This window comes from Dermochelys coriacea, chromosome 6 (assembly GCF_009764565.3).
Source record: "Dermochelys coriacea isolate rDerCor1 chromosome 6, rDerCor1.pri.v4, whole genome shotgun sequence".
NCBI classification, from domain to species: domain Eukaryota; kingdom Metazoa; phylum Chordata; order Testudines; family Dermochelyidae; genus Dermochelys; species Dermochelys coriacea.
In genome coordinates this window covers 87,672,327-87,691,510 of record NC_050073.1, presented here as the reverse complement: position 1 = coordinate 87,691,510, position 19,184 = coordinate 87,672,327, and the positions used below count along the sequence as shown (strand labels likewise).

At 54.6% G+C, this 19,184-nt stretch overlaps 1 protein-coding gene across 5 annotated transcripts in view; it reads right to left on the bottom strand.

Moving 5' to 3' along the window:
• Positions 1–5,197: 5,197 nt before the first annotated feature.
• Positions 5,198–19,184, bottom strand: part of TMEM63C (transmembrane protein 63C) — an 84,467-nt gene continuing 70,480 nt past the window's right edge. For 4 of the 5 annotated variants that reach the window (XM_043516240.1, XM_043516239.1, XM_043516241.1 and 1 more), the window contains exons 14-24: positions 18,928–19,050; positions 18,195–18,348; positions 17,528–17,634; positions 16,254–16,340; positions 14,459–14,524; positions 13,915–14,077; positions 11,938–12,043; positions 11,333–11,500; positions 10,799–10,914; positions 10,337–10,408; positions 7,374–9,982 (exon numbers count right to left, since the gene is read on the bottom strand). In XM_043516240.1, the coding sequence (XP_043372175.1) occupies positions 9,770–9,982; positions 10,337–10,408; positions 10,799–10,914; positions 11,333–11,500; positions 11,938–12,043; positions 13,915–14,077; positions 14,459–14,524; positions 16,254–16,340; positions 17,528–17,634; positions 18,195–18,348; positions 18,928–19,050 (1,375 nt within the window). In that variant the 3' untranslated portion in view covers positions 7,374–9,769. Of the gene's footprint in view, positions 9,983–10,336; positions 10,409–10,798; positions 10,915–11,332; positions 11,501–11,937; positions 12,044–13,914; positions 14,078–14,458; positions 14,525–16,253; positions 16,341–17,527; positions 17,635–18,194; positions 18,349–18,927; positions 19,051–19,184 lie in introns of all 5 variants that reach the window. The other variant, XM_038407320.2, reaches the window with a different exon arrangement.

Below are 19,184 nucleotides of genomic sequence, written 5' to 3'. Positions count from 1 at the left end.
TAAAGCAGCTGTCTGTGTATGCCTCCTAGCCCTGTCTGGACTGTATTTAATAGACAGCCGTATAGCAACAATGCTAGTATTAAAATGCACCTGCCAGGGACTGAAACAAGGTGACCTGCAAAGGATTTTTTTTAAAAATGAGTCTCTGCCTTTTTGGCTTATTTATGATTTCAACATAAAAGATCTGAAAGGTTGAAAAAGGGGAGTGGGAGAGGGAGGGTTTTATTTTATTTCTGTGTGAATCTTGGAGATAGTGCGAATGTTAAGTCTGGCCTTGCCTGGCTTTGCTGGATGACTGCTCGGTGGCCTCAGATGTCTATTGGGAACTGTTCCCCATATCTCTTATTGGAAGGGGCAGGCTGTTGAATCTTTAACAAAGACGTCTTTTCCACTCCTGGTTTGTTAACCCATGGAGTTAAATAGCATCTAATGGGATCAAAATGTTCTGAGCAGTAGACCCGTAATCCCTTCCCCTCTCAATTGCTCATCTTCTCTCACTTCCATGATCATGCCATTGCGCTAATTCTCCAGTTGCTGTCAGCTATGTCTACGCCAGGGAACTGATCGATTGCTAACTGAAGCAGTGGGATAGCCCTGCTGGAAGCACCTACTATGCAAGATATTCACGCTAGACATGTTGCTTCAGGTTAAGGAATATTGTGGTTTTGCCCCATCTCCCTTCAATATTGTACCTAAGCTAAAGGCTAAAAAGACACTAAAAAGTCTTTTTTTTTTTCTTTACAAGTCACCTCTTAGAGCTTGCATCATGCCTGCGATCTAGGTAGATACTACAGGTAGTATACCCACTTGATTATGGGAGAAACTGAGGCATGGATGTCTTGAAGCAAACCCAGGCCTGCAGGCTTCTAACCTCATGCTTTGACCACTCTGTAGGCACTTTGGAGACAGGCTAAAGGAGTGTTCAGGATTGGAGAATGCAGCAAAACAACTCACGCGTCCTACACCAAAGAGGGGTTATCTCTCTAGCGCACACTGGTGGACTTGAGGATGTTTTATGGCTTTTCTGTAGGATTAACGCTTTATCATAGCAGCATTTTCCAGGCCACTAGTCACACCGATGCTCTAGCTGAAGAGGCTTTCTACCCTATTCTGCTATGCCCCCAATGGCCAAGCCTTGGCTATGTCATTTTGCATCAGGCTGCATTATTTAATTTTTCAGCCCCAGCTGTGAGAGAGTTTCACACGCAAATGACTGTAATCAGCAGAGTGGTTTCTCTGAATGACTGAGTGGTCTGAAGTGCAGAATAACAGTGCCCTAAACAATCGCGTTAGTGTCGGGTGACCTTTGTTGAGCTGCCTGTTCAGAGAGAGGGAAGTGAGAGCTATTAGCCAAGAAGTTGTGATTATAAACACTGTGCAGAGAGGGTTCTTGCTCCTGCTCTAGGCCTCAACACCTATGCTAAATCTTAACTGCTAACCTTTAAGTGTGAGGAGACTGGGGGCAAAGACATTTCTCCGGGGTCTGTCTCTCTCCCCACAGAAATCATCCATTCTGTGACCAAACACTTAAATAACAGCAATTATTTTGTTTAAGTAGGACCTACAGTTCATTGGGAGGCGGTGGGGAGAGGAACGGGACTGGGCTGTAAAATCAGCAGAGGGAGCCAGTGTTAACTAACTTGTAATGAGCGTGACTCCACAGCAACCGCAAGAGCTGTGTTAATTTTTTATTTCCTCTCACCACAGTCCTTGGGGAGGGATGACGCAGTCAGGGACTGTCACCAACTTCCATGCTTCCCACTTGTGGTTTGCAAGCAGTTCAACCTGGTGACTTCTCCTTCCTGCCTCTGTTTTTCCTATGGCAGGGAAACCCCAAGAGCTTCATTCTCATAATATCCACTACCTTACCTGCCCAAACAGTTCCTGATTGTACCTATCCCCACCTGTAACTCATGTCCTATCTGCCATCCCTGAAAACCTTCCCCAAAGCCACATCTTCTTTCTCATTGTGATGGGGTCACTTGCATCAGATCCTCACACTACCACCAGGCTTTCCTTGCCCTATATGCACCTTCTCATATGACTTTCTGTACCACAGTTACCCCCTTCCCCCCAAACTGTCCCCCAGGCCATATCTGTCTTCTGTCTGGTGTGCCAGACCTCCTTCCCTACACCCGCTTCATGGCTGGCCATGCACTCCACCTGTATCCACAGTTGCCAACTTTCACAAAAAGCCAAAAATCAAGCTAATCCCATTTCAAAACAAGCCAATCCCTAAGAACCCCTACGCTGTATTTCACTAGATCCCCCCGGCATGCAGTCTGGGACTGTGGTGGACCCCCTGTGCACCCCTGACTCTCTCCCCCCTTGCCCCCGCTTGCCGAGAGCTAATTAAAAAAAAAAGCTACAAGCCAAAAACTAGCCCACAAGCAACTCACAAACCAATTAAGCCAAAAACAAGCCCAATTTCTGCATTTTTTCCATGGGTTTGGCATGTCTGCCTGTATCCTGATGGTTGTGAGCTCCACCAGCCTCCCTCCTCCATGAGATTTGCTCCTGAGCATGCTCATGCAATGGGCAGAGTGGGGCACTAACAAGTTCATGGGCTAGATGCACAGCTGCTGTGTGTGAAGTCACTGGAGTTCTTCGTCCCCTCCCCAAGTCTGTACAGCCTGGTTCTCGAGTCAAGGCTGCTCCCCAGTCTCCGTTGCTGGAGGCTCAGGGTAATTCGTCTCTATCCTGCCTGGTTTTTATTAAAATCAGGATGACAGGAGAAGCAGGAGCTCTGATTTCCATGGTAACAGTACTGTGAGCCTGCCAGGGCAGATGGCTGCCTGCAGCAGCACAGAGTTCACTGGGTAACCCCTTCCCACCACCCGGTGCATGGTGAGGGGTCCCAAGGAGAGCGGTGCTGGATGAGCATTAGCATGTATAGTGCTGCAGCAGCAGCCAGAGGCCCCTGGGGGCTGGTCCCTGTGCACCCTCAGTGCTTTGGGGCACAGGAGGGCTCTTACTACATAAGATGGGGTGGAAAGGCGAGAAGCCAGAAACCCCTTTGCCTGCCATGTTCAACACTCTGCTCCAAGCTGTCTCTGAATGGAAGTGCTGTTAAAGGGGAAAGGCTGCCTGTCAGGAGAGCCTGAGGGGAGATAAATGTATTAAAACCTCTTGGGCTATTTCGACTCCTCTACGTGGTGGTGCTGGTGCTGGAGTGGGAGGGGGCTTAATTTTCACTTCTCTACTGTCATTTCAAAAGCAGAGGCGCAGGGGCCTGCACACCTAACATCAGGCCCCTGGTGTGATGCTCACGCAGCCCCGTCGCCTCCTGCAGCCCCGCGGGAAAGCTGCCCTCCCAGCCGGCGATGCTGCGGTGCCTGCTCTGCCAGCTGTTGCTGCTCCCCTCTGCTGGATCGCAGACAGATGAGCAGCTCTGAGTGGAGGAGGTGGCTCTGGCGGATAAGGAGGTGCACGCTGAGAAGCACAGTGGGGTGGGGAAGGGAACGCACACAAGTGTACCCACACAGGTGTGGGAGCAAGGCTGGTTCCAGCCAGCAGAGGGCAGAGGCTGGCTCTCAAACCAGCTTACATGACCCAGTATTTACATAGAGCCCACTGCAGGCTGCATTGCCTAAGGTTTCCCTTTGCATCCAGTTAGGCTGCTGCCTTCAGCCTTGTGCTAACTGCAGCTGGGCTGGGCTGGGCTCCAGGTCCCAGGCTGTATCTGTGTGGGTGGCAGATTGAGCAGGCGCTGGGCCAAGGGGCAGCACTGAGCAGCAGATCTTCCCTGCAGGAAATGTGAATGTGCCTAGCTGTCGGAACTGGCACTATTCTATACACCTGGTTTTGTCTCTCCTCCTCTCCTAGTCTGTCCATTTCCCCACCCCATTCCCCATGCATGTCTTTTTCACCATGGCCCCTCTCACCCATGTTTTTACTTCAACCTGGTTCCTCTTTCTCCCCGAATGCCCAGTCACCCCTCCTCTCCTGAAGTGTGTGGGAAGGGTGTGCCCAGGGAGTGCTTCCAGTTTGACATAGTGGTAGAAGATTAGGCAAAGTGGGGAACTTTCCTCCCCTCTGGCTGGAGCAGCACAGCAGATCTGTGGAGCCCACAGCAGGGTACTTCCACCCCTGTGTTTGGAACCAGCTGGGCTGTGCCCCTATACTGTGCTGGTACCTCTCTTCAGCTACTGTATTTGTCTCCAGACTCTCAGCTGTCATGAAAAGAAAACGGCTCTAGCTGCTTTGTGATGAAAACTTCAAAAATATGAATGGAGGGGCCCCAAAGTGGAAGTGAATCTGTCGAGCACTTGGAACAATAGCTTTGAGAGGTGGGAACTGCTCCATTGAGCTAGATGCCCACCCAGTGTTGATCATTTAAATGTCACCACTTAATTCTCCACTGTCCTTCCTGTAACAAAAGAGAAGAGAGCGCCACAGATTGGCACAATTTACTTTAGGGAATGGTTCTTATTGGTGCCACAAGACGGTGGTATTTGGGAGGTAGCACTGTGCCCCACACATGCATTGCCCCCTGAAAAAGGGGGGTGGGGCCTTCCATTCCCCACTGCCCTCCTGGGGCTCAGCACAAGCCCCAGGAGCCCAGTGTAGCTGAATGGCAACATCGTCTTATTTTGAACATTTGCACAATCGACTGTGAGCAGCCTCTTCTGGTGGCTTCCCAGGACGAGTCCCTACCCAGATTGGATCTTTACTTGGACCTGTCCCACGCTCTGGGACATTCAGTATATTCCAGAAAGGACCCAAATAGTCCAATTGAGGTCTTTCCTATGGAGATCACATTCCAACCACTTGCAGCCTGAGTACGAGTCTGAGGGAACAGGTGCTGGGTCTGTCCAGTCTGCAGCCCAGATGGGAGTCCGTGAGCAGGATCAGTTTATTTGACATGATGGAACTGTGTCACTCAGTGCTGGGCCAGACGGGCTGCCAGGAAGGGGAGCTGCTTTCATGAGCACCTCATCTCTATTAGAGGGCAGTAAATTAGATCAAGGGGGAGGAGCCACGTCTTCTTGCAGTGAGTACCCTTCGCACACACTGCTGTAAGAGGCTAGAGAGCAAATGGATTTAAAAACGGGCTGGGTTGTTTATGCACAGTAACGGCAACCCTGTGTGGACGCCCCCAGAGCCGATGTCCTTCACATCACACCTCCCTGCCTTTCCTGCTGCTTAGGTGAGTGTGGTGCCGTGTAAACAGGTGCCATTAACTGCAGGCCATGGCTGGGCGAAGTCATTTTATTCAAGGCACGGTCATAGCAATAAATAACAAGAAAGATACAGAACTCTGGCACATTCCTATAATGTGACAGCCAAGGGAAAGTCAGACAAGGAGCCAGAGCTCCTCAAGGACACCATGCCACTCACAGGCACTTTGCTTCCATACCAGAGAAACAGCAAAAGAGAGAGAGGTGTTGAGGTTAGTTGATCAGGTGCTGATAGCATCAAACTGTCTCCCACAGGAGAGGCAGCATAAGGAACAATCCACCTTCCCACAGAACTGGGCCAGACCAACCAGGGGATGGCGACAACACAGAGTGAGGTTAGACAGGGGCACAGTGGGATGGGGTGGCCGGGGAGTAGCTGGCTGGGGTGAGGTGCGTGGAGCTGTGCAGACACCACTGGGTGCAGGGGGATGTATGAGGTGAGGTATGGATGTGGGTGTATGGGCAAAGGGACAGATGAGTGTTTGGCTGACTGGCTGCTGGGGGTGGGGATTATGATGGGCTATCAGACACCAACAGTGCTCCAGGCACTCAGCGCAGGAGGGGTTTGTGATGTGGCCATGTGCATGCAGACAATGGGAAGGTCACCCATCGCACCAGCATCTCTGCTTTTGGAGCTCATTTCCCCCTGCCCCCCTCCAATTTTGCCATCCTAAGTCCCATTCTTGGGAGCTGCTTTCCTTGGCCTCAGTGCTACTTTTCACTGCCACTGTCCTATGCCACCCATCAGCATGCTCCCTCTGGCACCCGTGGGCATGACTGAGGGCTAATGTGACACAGTAGTGGTGCCTGGGCCACAGTACATAAGCCTGGGAGGCTGGAGCCTAGCCCTGAGGAGCTAAGCCCCCACTCCATTCCCCCCCACCCTCAAGGGTGCAGACAGGCTGCCTGGCTTACCATACCCACCTTGTGCTCACTAGAGAACAGTTCTTAGAGGCTAAGCACCAAATGCTCCCAGTGTCCTGTCCCCTGGGGACAGAGCTGTGCCCCTGTCTCTCTCTCGCACACACACACACACCCCCCACGGCCTTTCTAACCACACTAAGGGGACCAGGCCCGCTCGCTTTTGCTTGGATCCTCGTTTGTGCACCAGCATCATCCTCACGGCCAGCCCGGCTCTGGGCATGGGGAGTGGTAACTGCTCTGCCTGTGGGGCCAGAGCCCAGTTCCTGCAAGAGGGTTGTGGCATCATGGCAGCTGAGGGCAGCAGGGGAGCCAACGTATTTTTTAATCCTTCACCCTTTGTTTTTAATTCACAGTTTTATTTGTTGGCTGCGGTGATGGATGGGACTCTGTTATGTGGTCAGAGGGCAGCTCACACGCCTCCCTCCCTCCCGCCACTCTGCAACGTGAAGCAAGTTGCGGGCAGGGCTGAATTCAGCCTGCAGCCGCACAGTTCAGTGAAGGTTCAGCTATGTACCTACCAGGCTTGGCTGTCGCGTAGTCCTGGGGCAATTCTGTGCCACTGTGTGTGCGCAGCATTCATGGCCCCAGATGATTTTTTTTTTTTGCTTCCCTGCAGAAAAATGACTTTTTGAGGGGGAAGTAAAGGGAAGTCACAAGCCATTACACTTGTGTGCGCGCGCGCACACACACACACACACACACACACACACACCCCTGCCCCAGCAGTGCAGGCATGCTGGTTCAGCTGATAGTCCTAGGCCGGGTCATACCCCCGCCACCTCTCCTGGCTGCAGGATGCTCCGCCCCCCCCCTTCCTGCCCCCATCATTCCTCAGCCATAGCAGGTGGGGGGGGTCACTGTACTTGGTGCTGCTCCCTAGTCTGCCTAACCCCTGTGCATCTGGCCCCAGACCCTCCCCCCCCGAGAAGCCCACACCCAAACTCCCACCCTGCAGAGCCTCACCCCCTGCAGCTGGAGCTTCCCTGCACCCAGACTCCCTGCTGAGACCCCCCCGCCAATATAGACTCCCCCACCCCTGCAGCCAGCCCATCCCCCCACTGCACTCAAATCCCCACTCTCGTGAGCCCCTGCCCTCTGTATCTAGACCACCCTGATGAGCCCTCAGCACCTGGCCCTTGCCCTGTACTTGGAACCCCTCCAGCCCCAAATGAGCCCCTGTGCTTCCAGATTTCCCTGTTCCCGCCTGCCCCTCCCCCCGCACCCGGATCCCTCACTGAGCCACCTGCAACCATATTGCCCCCCCACAGAACCTTCTCAACCCACACCTGGATTCCCCCCACACTAGGATCCTGCTGGGCCAAGCCTTGTGTGCTGGGGGAGGAGGGCTACAGAACCCCAGGCTGTTTCTGGGGCAGACCTGGCCCTTGTGCTGTGTCAGGGTCTGGAGCAGCCTCACCCCTGAGTCCATGTCATGGGAGTAGGGTTGGGGGTGGGGGGAATTGTTGCAGGGTGAGCTCCCACCTCCGTGCAGCCCGTGACCTGTGCTCCCCACTGCCATGCTGGAGCTGTCACATTTATTTATTGACCAATAAAATTTGCAGAATTTTATTGTGTGCAGAATGTTTATTTTTTTGGTGCAGAAGTCTCTCAAGAGTCACCACTAGCTCTAACCTCCCTGAGGCTTGACCTGCATATGAACTGAGCCCCTGGGTGAACATCCTGCAACTTCAAATGGTTTCCAAGTCTTATGGCTCTCTGCACTGGTTGATCTTGACAGTGACAACACCTTGCCAAGGGCTCATCTGTGGGCACATTAGAGCCAGGTGGAGCAGGGTCCTACTGCGAACACCTCTCCCCGTTTGCAGCCTGCCATGCCCACAAGTATCCAAACATTTCCAGCATGCTTTGTGCACCTCAGCCTTGGGCAGGTAGCTCCCCCATGCATGGCAGAAGGAGTGATGCCTGGCTTACTGGGGGACAGCATGAGCTTGAGGTGGAGGGGGTAGGGGGATAAGCAGTCACTGACCCTGGATTGTAAGCACCAAGTGCATTTGCTACTACAATTGGACACCGGCATCAGCGCTGGTGCATTATTACTGGGTACCTGTTAAACTGTTGCAGCAGCCCATGACTGAGGTGGCCTGTCATTGCCATGACAGTGGGGAGACTGGGCAGTATAAAAGGCCTCTACTACCAGTGTCACTAGTCTGGCACTGACTTGCCTTTCCCTAGCTCTTTGCCCACTGCAGATCATTCAGCAGCTGGCGGGTGGGGGGGTGGGGTCATGACCATCCAGCTGCAAAATGACAGCATTTAAGACCGGAAACCCGTTTTACTGGGCTCTGCAGGGCCAGCCGAAACAAGCTTTCATGAGGCTGCTCCGCGTGTTCTCAAGTCCAGGCGATGGGGGCAGAGGTTTTCCCGCCCAGAGATTTCCCAGAAGGGTTCCCCAAAGGAGCTTGTTCAATCACATGCATAAGCCCCTGCATGTATAGAGCCCCCCACTACTCCTAGCTGCCTCTTTAATTAAGCCCTTGGAGACTACATGCATCTCCGGAGGTCATGCCCAAAGAGCCGGCAGTCTGGAATGTGGTGCTGTACAAAACGTTAATGCTTCAGGGCACACGACTCTCCTTTCGCTGCCTGTTATTCCATCCTAGCCACAGCACTCTCCTCCTGGTGCCCACCGTCTCTCTCTTTCTCTCCCTTACCTGGCTCCCCATAGCACAGGGTGACAGGCTCCATATCTGACACTGAACCAAGGCAAGGAGACCCAAAGACAAAGACAGCATTCACACACACACAGCCACAAGCAGACATGGGGGAAAGGAACAGACGACACTCAGGCCTGGCACTGGAACCCAGTTAAAAGGGCAACTCCCCTGTCTTGCTCCCTGGGGCAGCGAGTGAGCGCACCACAAAGCTACAGGTTTGGCATCTGCACTTGAGTCTGGCTGGCTCCTGTGGCAGCCAAGGAGCTGCAGGCCTTTGCGTCTGCATTGGACACATTCATTGGTGCTCTCTGGGCATTTTCCCTTGGCAGCAGGAGAACAATCCCATTCCCCATGCCCACCTCCTAATCTCCCAAAATATGTTGATAAAAAAGGTTCACAGCCACGTCTGCCCTGGCACAATGGATCTGTGCATCCCCAGCCCCAGTGTCTGGGGGCCACTCACTCTACTACACCCCTCCTTTCCAAAGGGATGCTGAACCAGAGGGAAAGGTGGGGAAAGCAAAGAGGGGTGTATGAGGTCTGTTGTGACTGACCCTGACTCCAGGAGAAGGGAAAGCCGGGAGATGGCAGGCAGGCTACTGAGCATGAGATGAATTAGCAATTGGCTCCAGCTGCTCAGAGCTGGAGCACAGGATGGAAGCAGGAGGCCTCCTGGGGTCTCTCTCTCAGTTCAGTTCTGTCTCCACCACTGCACCTAGACCCCAGTATTATCTGTGTGCATGAGCAAGAGGCCACCGCCCCAGCACTGGGGCTTGGGCTCTCGGAGGCCAGGAAAGCCGCTGCTCCTTCAGCAGTGTTGGATCTGGTCCAGTTAGCAGCACTGGACCCTCGCCAGGGCCTGAGAGCTGGCGGCAGGGTTGACATGGCAGATCAGGAAGCTTGGGGCCTACAAGATGGAGTTTCCTCCCTGTTCTCAATACTTGATGTTGGTGTTTCTGTCCAGCTGGTGTTGCCACTGCGGGAGGCTGCTCAGTGGTAATGGACCTGGTCCTCCAGTATGGGCCCGGTTCTGAATTCACCCTCCACAGTCTCCAGCTCCGTTTCAAAGCTCTGCAGGCCACCCTCCTCGCTGTTCTCCACCGGCTCCAGCCGGTTGCCCATTGTGCCATAGGACTGGTGAGCTGGGGAGGCAGCCGGCGTCAGGCTCAGCTCCGGCTCCTGCAGCACCGTGGCCACGAACATCTGGGACACAAAGCAGACAATGGGCTAGAGGCGAGGGTCAGAAAGAGACGCCGCTCCCACTCAGAATCCAGGCTGGACCAAAGGTGGGATTTGATTGGCCAATGAGGTTGGGGCGTGTGAGTGTATTACCCTCATTCACAAGAGCTGTGCACCAGGAGATGAGTGGCCATGCCAGGGTAGAGGCACGTCTGGGTCACCGTGAGAGTCTCAGTGCAGTGCTCCTGGTCTCAGGCATTAGTGGTTCGTTGTGTCAGAGTGTTTTGATGCTGCATGAAGCTGACTCCCGAAGCGAGGTGTCTGGTGCATGAGGCCAGGGAGGGGGCGGGAGGCAGGCCGGGGAGTGGATATACTCACATTTGAGTTAGGGGTTGAGGAGATGCTGCTTCTTTCCGTGTCGTTGAAGGCCCCTTCTGACTGCTCAGACATCTGCAGGAAGATGGAGGTAGAATATGAAGCAGTCAGGGAGGGAGGGAGCAGCTCCCCAAAGTGGTGGGGGCAAACTCCAGGAACACACCCTCCTACAGCCCTTTGAGACCATGGGGTTGGAGAGGGAGGGGATCACATTTGCAGCCACTGAGAGCTAGTATTAACTGAGCTGACCACGCCCATCAGAGATACCTGCCCAGAGGTGGACCCACAGCTGGTTTTACAGCTCACAGAGATGGGCCACTTCCAGCCAGGACACTGCAACTGCAGCAGACACACCCAAAGCTGGTGAGGGTGAATGGACAGAGGGGAGATGCTCTGTGCAGCACCAGGGGAGTCAGTCCTGTGTCTGCTCCAGATGCAACTAAAGTGGCTGCTTCTCTCTCTCACCTGGTAGCTGGAGGGCTTCCTTGGCTGTAGCTTCTTCAGACACAGGCCAAAGAAAGAGAAGAGGATGCAGGATAGAAGAACCACGAAGGTAAAGAGTGTGATGGGACGGATGGGACCTAGAGCAGAGAAAGACAGCCAGCCAGCATGGGAGTCTGCATCAGAATCCACCAGCTTCACTTCCTACCAGCCACAAGAGCTTGAGTACCAGCCGAGATCTCCCCCACATCGGCCTGAGCCCCCCACCCTGAGTATCAGCCAAGATCTCCCCCATATCTGACTGAGTACCCCCCACAAGTACCAGCCAAGGTCTCCCCCACATGTGGCTGAGCCCTCCCCCAACACGGTAAGTACAGTCGAGATCTCCCCAACATTACCCTTTCCCCATTTATTTTCTCCCTGTCCACCCCATTCCCCCATCTCCTGTTCCTGACGAGAAGGTGATGGTCGCTAGCTGGCTACTTGTCCCCTAGAGAAATGAGCCCTGATACAGATAAGGTCTAGGTTGGAGGAGTCCCTGCCCTGAGTCCACCCTACCTAGACGCAGGACAGAGAAAAAGAGCAGCCAAAACATGCAGAGGATGGGCGCCACCACCACCTGGCTGACGGCCGCCGAGTGGATGCGCTGGTTCAGCTTGGTGGGGATGTACACGTAGTAAATGTTGTAGCGATCGACCATGTGCTTCAGCAGCATATAGAGCAAACCTGGGCCAGGAGGATGAAAGAGGGTCAGGACAGGTGCCACCATTGAACAAATGGGGGTGAAGCGAGAGCACCACGGCTAGGAGAGGGGATGAGGGACTGGGTCAAGGAGAACAGTCCATGGAATTGATGCCAGTGGTGAAGTTTTGGGCCAAGGGATTTGGCAGCTGATCCCTGCTCACTTCTCTGTACCAGGGCTGGTTCCCCAGTCGCTGCATAACAGTGTGGGAGGGGCGGGGAGCGGTGTTTCAGCAGGAGACCAATGAGACCAGACAGAGCTGCCTTCTGATAATCATCTCACCTCCTAAGGAAGCAAACAGACTCTCCTGGGAACTTGGGTGGGGGTGAGGCAGCTTCCAGCCCCGTGGCCAGGCCCAGAGGAGATGGCGAGACAGGTGAGGGCCGGGCTGGAAGCTCACAGGACTGGCACAGCCACTCACCAAAGGGGACGATGATGGGGCAGGTGATGCTGTAGGTCATGACGACAGCAAAGATGCAGCAGGTCCAGGCGTACTCCAGCCCAAACTGGAACTCATAGGCTTGGCTCTGAGGCACAACCAACAGCACAGTTACCCTGCTGCCTCCAGCCTAGTACTACCATGTGTGTTACCGCACTAGCTGGAGGCCTCAGCTGAGATCGGGGCCCCTCGCACTAAGCACTGCACATACGCATGGTGGAGACAGCTCCTCTCCTAAAGAGCTCACACTCTGCACGGACAGTCGGAAGGCAGAGAAAGGATGTATTGCCCCCACACCACAGATGGGAAACTGAGGCACCGAGAGATGACAGGCCTTGTCCCAATTCACCCACAGAGTCTGTGGCAGAGCCAGAAACTGATCCCAGATCTCCCAGCCCATTGCCTTCCCCCCAACCCCACGCTCCCCAGCATCTCTTCCAGGGCCTGGCAGCAACTCCCAGTCCTTTATGCTTCCTTTTTTCCTGTATAATCCACCCAGGCACCATGGCGCAGCCATCGCCTGCTGACCATGGAAGGGATTCTCCTTCAGAGCCAGGCACTGCTGCTCTTCGCACAGCCAGTGGGGTCACTACTGAATGACATGATGTACTCCCTTGCCCCGGTGCCTTCCCAGACCTGCACCGATTGCTTCCTCTGTACAGCTTACCCCCGCCAGCCACAGAAGGACTGGAACCAAAGCCAAGCTTCCTGCAGCAGCCTCCAGCAACGAGCCTGTCCCCAACACTGGGACCAGAGCTAGAGCTGCCAACTTTTGAATCGCACAAAACCAAACACCTTAGCCCTGCCCCTTCCCTGAAGCCCCGCCTCCTTCTCTGCCCCTTCTCCCCCACTCACTACATTCCCCCTCCCTCTGTGGCTCACTCTCCCCACTCACTCACTTTCACTGGGCTGGGGCAGGGGGTTGCAGTGCGGGAGGAGGTGAGGGCTCTAACAGGGGTGCAGGCTCTGAGGTACGGCCAGAAATGAGGGGTACAGGGTGTGGGAGGAGGCTTTGGGCTGGGGCACGATGTTGGTGTGTGGGCTCTGGCTGGGGGTGTGAGCTCTGGGGTGGGGCCGGGGATGAGGGGTTTGGGGTGCAGGAGGGGGGTCCAGGCTGAGGGGTGGGGCAGAGAGGTTCAGGGTGAGGGAAGGGGCTCTGGGCTGGAGCAGGGGGTTGGGGTGGAGAAGGGGTTGAGGGTATGGAAGGGGGCTGCAGGTTGAAGCAGGGGGTTGGCGTTCAGGGGGGTGAGGGTTCCATCTGGGAGGGCAGGCTCTGGGGCAGGGCTGGGGCTGAGGGGTTTGGGGTGCAGGAGGAGATTCTGGGTTTGGAGGGGCTCAGGGATGGGGCAGGGGGTTGGGGCGCGGACTTACCTCCGGCAGCTCCCCATCAGCAGCGCAGTGGAGGGACTAAGGCAGGCTTCCTGTTTGTCCAGGCACCACGCTGTGCCCTGGAAGCAGCCAGCAAGTCCGACTCCTAGGAGGAGGTGTGGCAGGCAGCTCTGTGTGCTGCTCTCACCCACAGGTACCACCCCCGCAGCTCCCATTGGCCGTGGTTCCCAGCCAATGGGAGTGTGGAGCCGGACCTACTGACTGCTTCCAGGGCGCAACATGGAGCCAGGATAGGTAGGGACTAGCCCACCTTAGCACCGCAGCATTGCCGACCGGACTTCTAATGGCCTAGTCGATGGTGCTGACCACAGCCGCCAGGGTCCCTTTTTGACTTGGTGGTCTGGTTGAAAACCGGAAACCTGGTCACCCTAACCAGAGCCCCACCTCCTGGAACAGGCCATGGGCCTCTCCCCAGAGGCATTGGGACCAGAGCCCCACCCTCCTGAGTATAAGACGTTGAGTTTCTGGCCAGGACAGTAGAGACAGGATCTGGCGGGTCTGAGTTCCCAGGAGGGGTTTGGTAGCTGGGCAACGTGTGGGTGCAGGTGTGCAAGGAGTGGAGCCACGTACCCGCTTGATGTGGAGCCGCTCTGGCTCTGATTTGGCGAAGCAGAGGCGGGTTGCGTAGACGATGAGGCTGGGGATGCGCAGCAGCTCCATGGCTGTCCCGATCAGGCTGGACGTGATGACGTAGTTGACAAAAAAAGCGCCATTATCAGGAAGGAAAACGCACCTGCCCCCGGAAACAACAAGGAGGGAAGAGAATGAGACGTGTCCCAAGCAGATGGCCAGAGAAGAGCTGTGCCAGGCTGGTGGCTGCAGGACTCATGCCCGAATCACTCTAAGCTGCTGCCCAGCAGTGCAGGGGGTGACAGCTGCAGGATTGCTGGATCCATGAGCTTGCAGCCCCTTCTGCTCAGGGGATCGCTCAGAAATGGGGTCCAAAACTTGGGGCGTCCCAAAACACTGCAACCAAAACACTGACAGTGCAAAACGCAATTCCTCTGCCCCTATACACACCCAGCTATGCATGCAGCTCCACCTAATCTACACATGTACACACATTCCCACACAAACATGGCTCCACACATGTTCAGGGCCCGCCAGTACTCACTGGAACTTGATATTTGCCTCATCCAAGAAGTGAATGTCAAAGAGCCAGTGGAAGAAAAGATCTAAACTGGACGAGAGAAGGGAGAACAGGAGCTGGTTAGACGTGTGTTATACAGACAAGAGAGAATATCCAGGGCATATAGGCAAGAGTCTCTCTCTCTCTCGCATGCACACGCATGTGCGCACATGTAGAGAGCAGAAAAAAGTCTTGCAGCACACCTTGCCCCCACCCATCTCTGGAATTCCCTTTGGCACCAGGCCTGACCTTGGTGTGGAACATGCCCAGCCTGTTTTATTTTGGCATTGTGTGAATAATAACAATAATGATAATAACCAAGGCTGGTCTGGGAAGGAATAGTTGGTCCACATGGTGCAAATGCTGGAAAACACTGTTCTGTCAAAGGTGGCAATTACTGAAGGACCTGGTTACAAGACCTGGAACTCTCCACAGAAAGGGTTAAACCTACAAAGGAGCCGTGTCAAAATCTTACTGGAGTGGCTGCTGCTCCTGCAGAGCACTCTTGGCTTGATGCTTTGGTCCTTTTGCACATCTCCAGCTGCGCAAAGGGCCACTAGCTGCTTGGCAATTGTCCCAGCATAGCCAGAATCCTTAGGTGGCATAAAGCTGTTGGCATCAGGGATATGACTGAAGGATCTCTATGCTCTGACCAGTCCCAGCTGCTAGAATAACCCCTTGGTGCCACAGGCAGCTGAGGGCAAGTTAGGTCAGCCCAATGTCTTCTCTAAGTTGTCTGGGAACCAAACTGGATCCCAGCTGGCTCCAGAATAAGGAAACCCCAAAGGTGATTAAAACAATCTTTCCCCCACCCTGGGATCCGGAATTGATCACAGCTTGGCTAGACCTGAGATAAGGCTCACATACACACCTAGCTAAAGAGTTCCTTTGCAGATCAGCTGAACAAGAGAGGGGTTAATACCCAGGGTCACTTGATCTAGCTCATACTCAGGAAGGAGAGGGCTGTGCAGCTTGGGTCCTTGGGCTGAGGGGCTCACTAGGGGAGAGTTTGGGGATAGGACGGTCCCGGGAACAGACAACGAAAGTGCAGAGAAGGGAGGAGCGAGCGCTTTCTGGCTAAAAGGCTGGACAGTTGGGTCTCAGCAGGAGTCTCTGCAAATGAGTAGCCTCTGAGAAGCTGTACTGCTTTTGCCATTTCTGTTTGATACACACTATCAATACATTAGACCAGGAAATTTCCCAGAGGGAGATGGTCAGTTCTCTCTCAAAGACAAACTGGGCCATTCAACAGTCCCTAAAGCTATGGATTGGCATTGGCCAAGGAGCAACAGCACAGAGAATGATAAATAACCCGCTATTGATCTGTAAGATATTTTTGCTCTTTAAAGAGTTACTGCTCTCGGGGATGCTGTGCGGTGACAGTCTTTCAGAGGAGCTGGAACACTGATGCCCCCTGGAATACACATGGTTATTAAAGACATGATGGCACATTACCCAAGAGTCAGGGAGTTAATCTTGGCATCCTGGTCAGTTGGGCCATGGGCAATTCCATGTTTTTTCCCTAATTTCCTATTACTTTTCAAAGGGATTCAATACACTTCACTTTCTGCCATAACTGGTGTGTAGAATTGCTGAGTGCTAAGAGTTGCTGTGTTGCATTGCAGAGGCCACTGCATTTCAGTGGTGGTGAAGTGATCCCTGCACACACAGTCTCTGCAAAACGCTTTGGAGTTGATCCCTCAGGATGAAGAGCTCCAGGGACATGTACATAATTCCCAGTCTGCAGGCAGATGAGGACGGCTGTGCACGTGGGTGGTACCTGGTCAGCCCCAGCGAGGGCAGGATAATCACCATGAACACCAGAAAGAAGTAACACTTGTGCATCGTGACCTGATTTTCATTCGACCTACCGAAAAAGGAAAAGATCTTTATACATTTTGGAGACAGAAGAGAAGCTGGAGGGAGAGATGCTTGGGGCTTGGGTCCCATGCTGCACTGGAGAATCAGATTGTCCTCAAAGGGGACGCTGCTCTGTTGGAGCAGAGCGCTAACCGTTGGAGCAGAGCACTAACTGGGGAAGGTGGAGATTCTTTCCCTAAACTATGCAGAGGCCACGGTGGGGGAACAGGGTGTGGTGAAGCCATCTGGGGAGCCCTCCACCCTCCAAATCCCTCTGTCTCTCTCTAATTCTCACCACTTCCCACGACAGTATTTGCAGCTGGAAATTTGTCTGTAGCTCACAAACTGCAATGGCCAGCTTTACCACTCACCCATGAGTCACAGTTGGATCACCAGCTCAGGACATTCAGTGGTGGAGACTGGAGGCACTCATTCTGTGCTCAGGGGGAGAAGAAGGGGCACTTGCAGGGGATGCCAATGGAAGGAGCATGGCTGGAGACACTGGGTGGCTTGGGCCACCTGCAGAGGGTGCTGCTGAGTGGGGCATTGTGAGGGGAGCGGAGAGGGGAGCGCAGCTGGACAACCACAGCTGGACTGCTGGTTGAGGCCATGGGGAGGCATTAGTGCAGCCCCGGGGCAGGTTTAAAGCAAGGGGCATAGATAAAGGGAGAAGAGAGGGGACTACAGGACATTCATCAAGTGGGGCAGCTTTGACACACACCCCCTCCCCCCCCGGTAGCAAGTCATTTTTTAAAAGGTGGGCGCCTGAACCTCCATCCCCACAGGCATGGGAACCACTGCGCTGGGAGCCATTTGGCCTCACTTGTCCTGGAAATTCAGTGCCTGTTTGGAACGGAGCCGAGAGCACTGAAGCATTTGTGTGTGCAGGCGCCAGGTGCCTGCTGACCAACGGAGGTGGGAGCAAACAGCACAGCACCTAGCACAGTGACCTGGCTAGTGCAGACGAGGGCAGAGGCAGTGATCTGCCAGGGCACGGAACCATCTCCTCAGGGAGGGACTGGCAGCCTGTTCAGTCCAGACCGGGCAGCGACCTGCGGAACAGACTGCAGGGACCAATTCCTCCCTGACCCCTGCAGATGGACTGAACGGTACCTACTGGGGTTTTCATTCAGCTCCAGATCCTGAGTGACTCCGAGGGGGAGACAGGCCGCAGGGTGAAAGGCTGTGAGTTACCTGGTCCAGTGTGACTCAAAGAAGGCGGAATAGTACACGACGAAGGGCAGGAACACAGAGAAGGCCCAGAGCAGCAGCGTGGGGAAGAACTGGGTGAGGACGGGATTCTGGGGAGGGGAGAGACCAGAGACAAGCTCAGGACCCTGCCTGGCTGGTGGAAGGCTCTTGGGACACTCGCTCCACCGCTGTAGGGGAGGCGAGGCTGAGGACAGAAGGCTTGACTGGGACAGAGAAAGCACCCAGGCGCCCAGCTACAGCTCACAGGTTACTGGGGAGGAAGGGGCTGGATTAACGGCAGCTCTGGATGAAGCAGCACTTGGTGAAGTCTGTAATGGTCACCCCCCACCTCCATTGCTTTGGCACACTCACAAAGCTGCCCTGCCCCATTGGCTCCCTATGCTCCCCAGGCAGTGGCACACATAACCCCACACGAAGAGACAGGACCCGAGGATGCCTCCATCAGGGACATGTGGCTGCCAACCATGTGGGCTCTCCCTTTCTGCCTGCCAAAAGACACTCATCCCACTCGTGGAGAGTGCAGAGAAGAGGCATACTCTGCTCTTCTCGGACAGCACACACCCGCCCCTCCTCAGGCAAGCTCGGAGATGGGTAACCCCCTAGGAGGGTCTCTGAGTCCAGGAGACAGAGCCCCGCAGGAATTGTCTACCTTGAGGCTCTCCACCGGCCGCGTCACGTTGAACATGTCTATAGTGTTGACGACGATGGCAGGTGTGGTGAGGAAGAAGAGGAGGATGAAGAGGCAGATATTGAGGAGCACAAATCGCACCCACCATGATGTGCCACGGACAGATAAATTCTCCCTATGAGAGAACAGAGTATCCAGCAGTTGGAGCACAGGGAAAGGCACAGTGGTGCAGGTGGCTGGGGTGTCCCTCTTGGTACCCGGCCGGGAAGGGGCTCTCCCCACTTCAGCAGCCTGACCCCTGGCTCCCATGTTCACTCTGCCCTATACCTCCCCCGCCGTCCCCTCACGTAGACCCCATCCTTTCTGATTATTCCAGGGCTTCTGCTTTTGGGTTTCCTGCTATTAGTCCCCATTCCACCCCATCTCAACACAACTGTCCCCTGCACTGTCCAACCTGGAACTGGGGGCATCCCCAGGGACCAGGAGGCCCAGCACAATGGAACCTCTGTGCCCCCTGCAATGGGCTCTGGATTCACCGATGCCAGAGAAAGTCCAGGAGACTTCGTTTTCCCCTTCCTTGCCTGGCCTAGCTGAGACTTGCAACCTCACTGCACGGGTATCACTGCTCAGGCCTCGCAGAGGCAAATTCTCAGTCCTTAGCGCTCAGTCCTTAGCACAAAGGTCTGGGAGAATTAAACCCTTGGATCCACCTCGTGCCCTGGTGCACCCTCCATCCAGCTGTGTGGAGATTTACCAGATGATGTCACTGGGGGCGGGGGCATAGCGGACGCCCCAGCTGTGGGACTTTACCACCGTGGTCACAGAGGATTGCTGTGGGTGCCTGCGGCAGTGGATGTGGCTGTAATCCTTCAAAATCCTACAGGAGAGAGGAGAAAGAGAAGACGGTGCTCACGGGACAGATTCCTGCTCCCATATATGAGAAGAGAGGGGGGGAGCAGGAGGGGAAGGTGTTCAGGATCTCTGCCACCCTAAACGTTCTTCCCACAATCA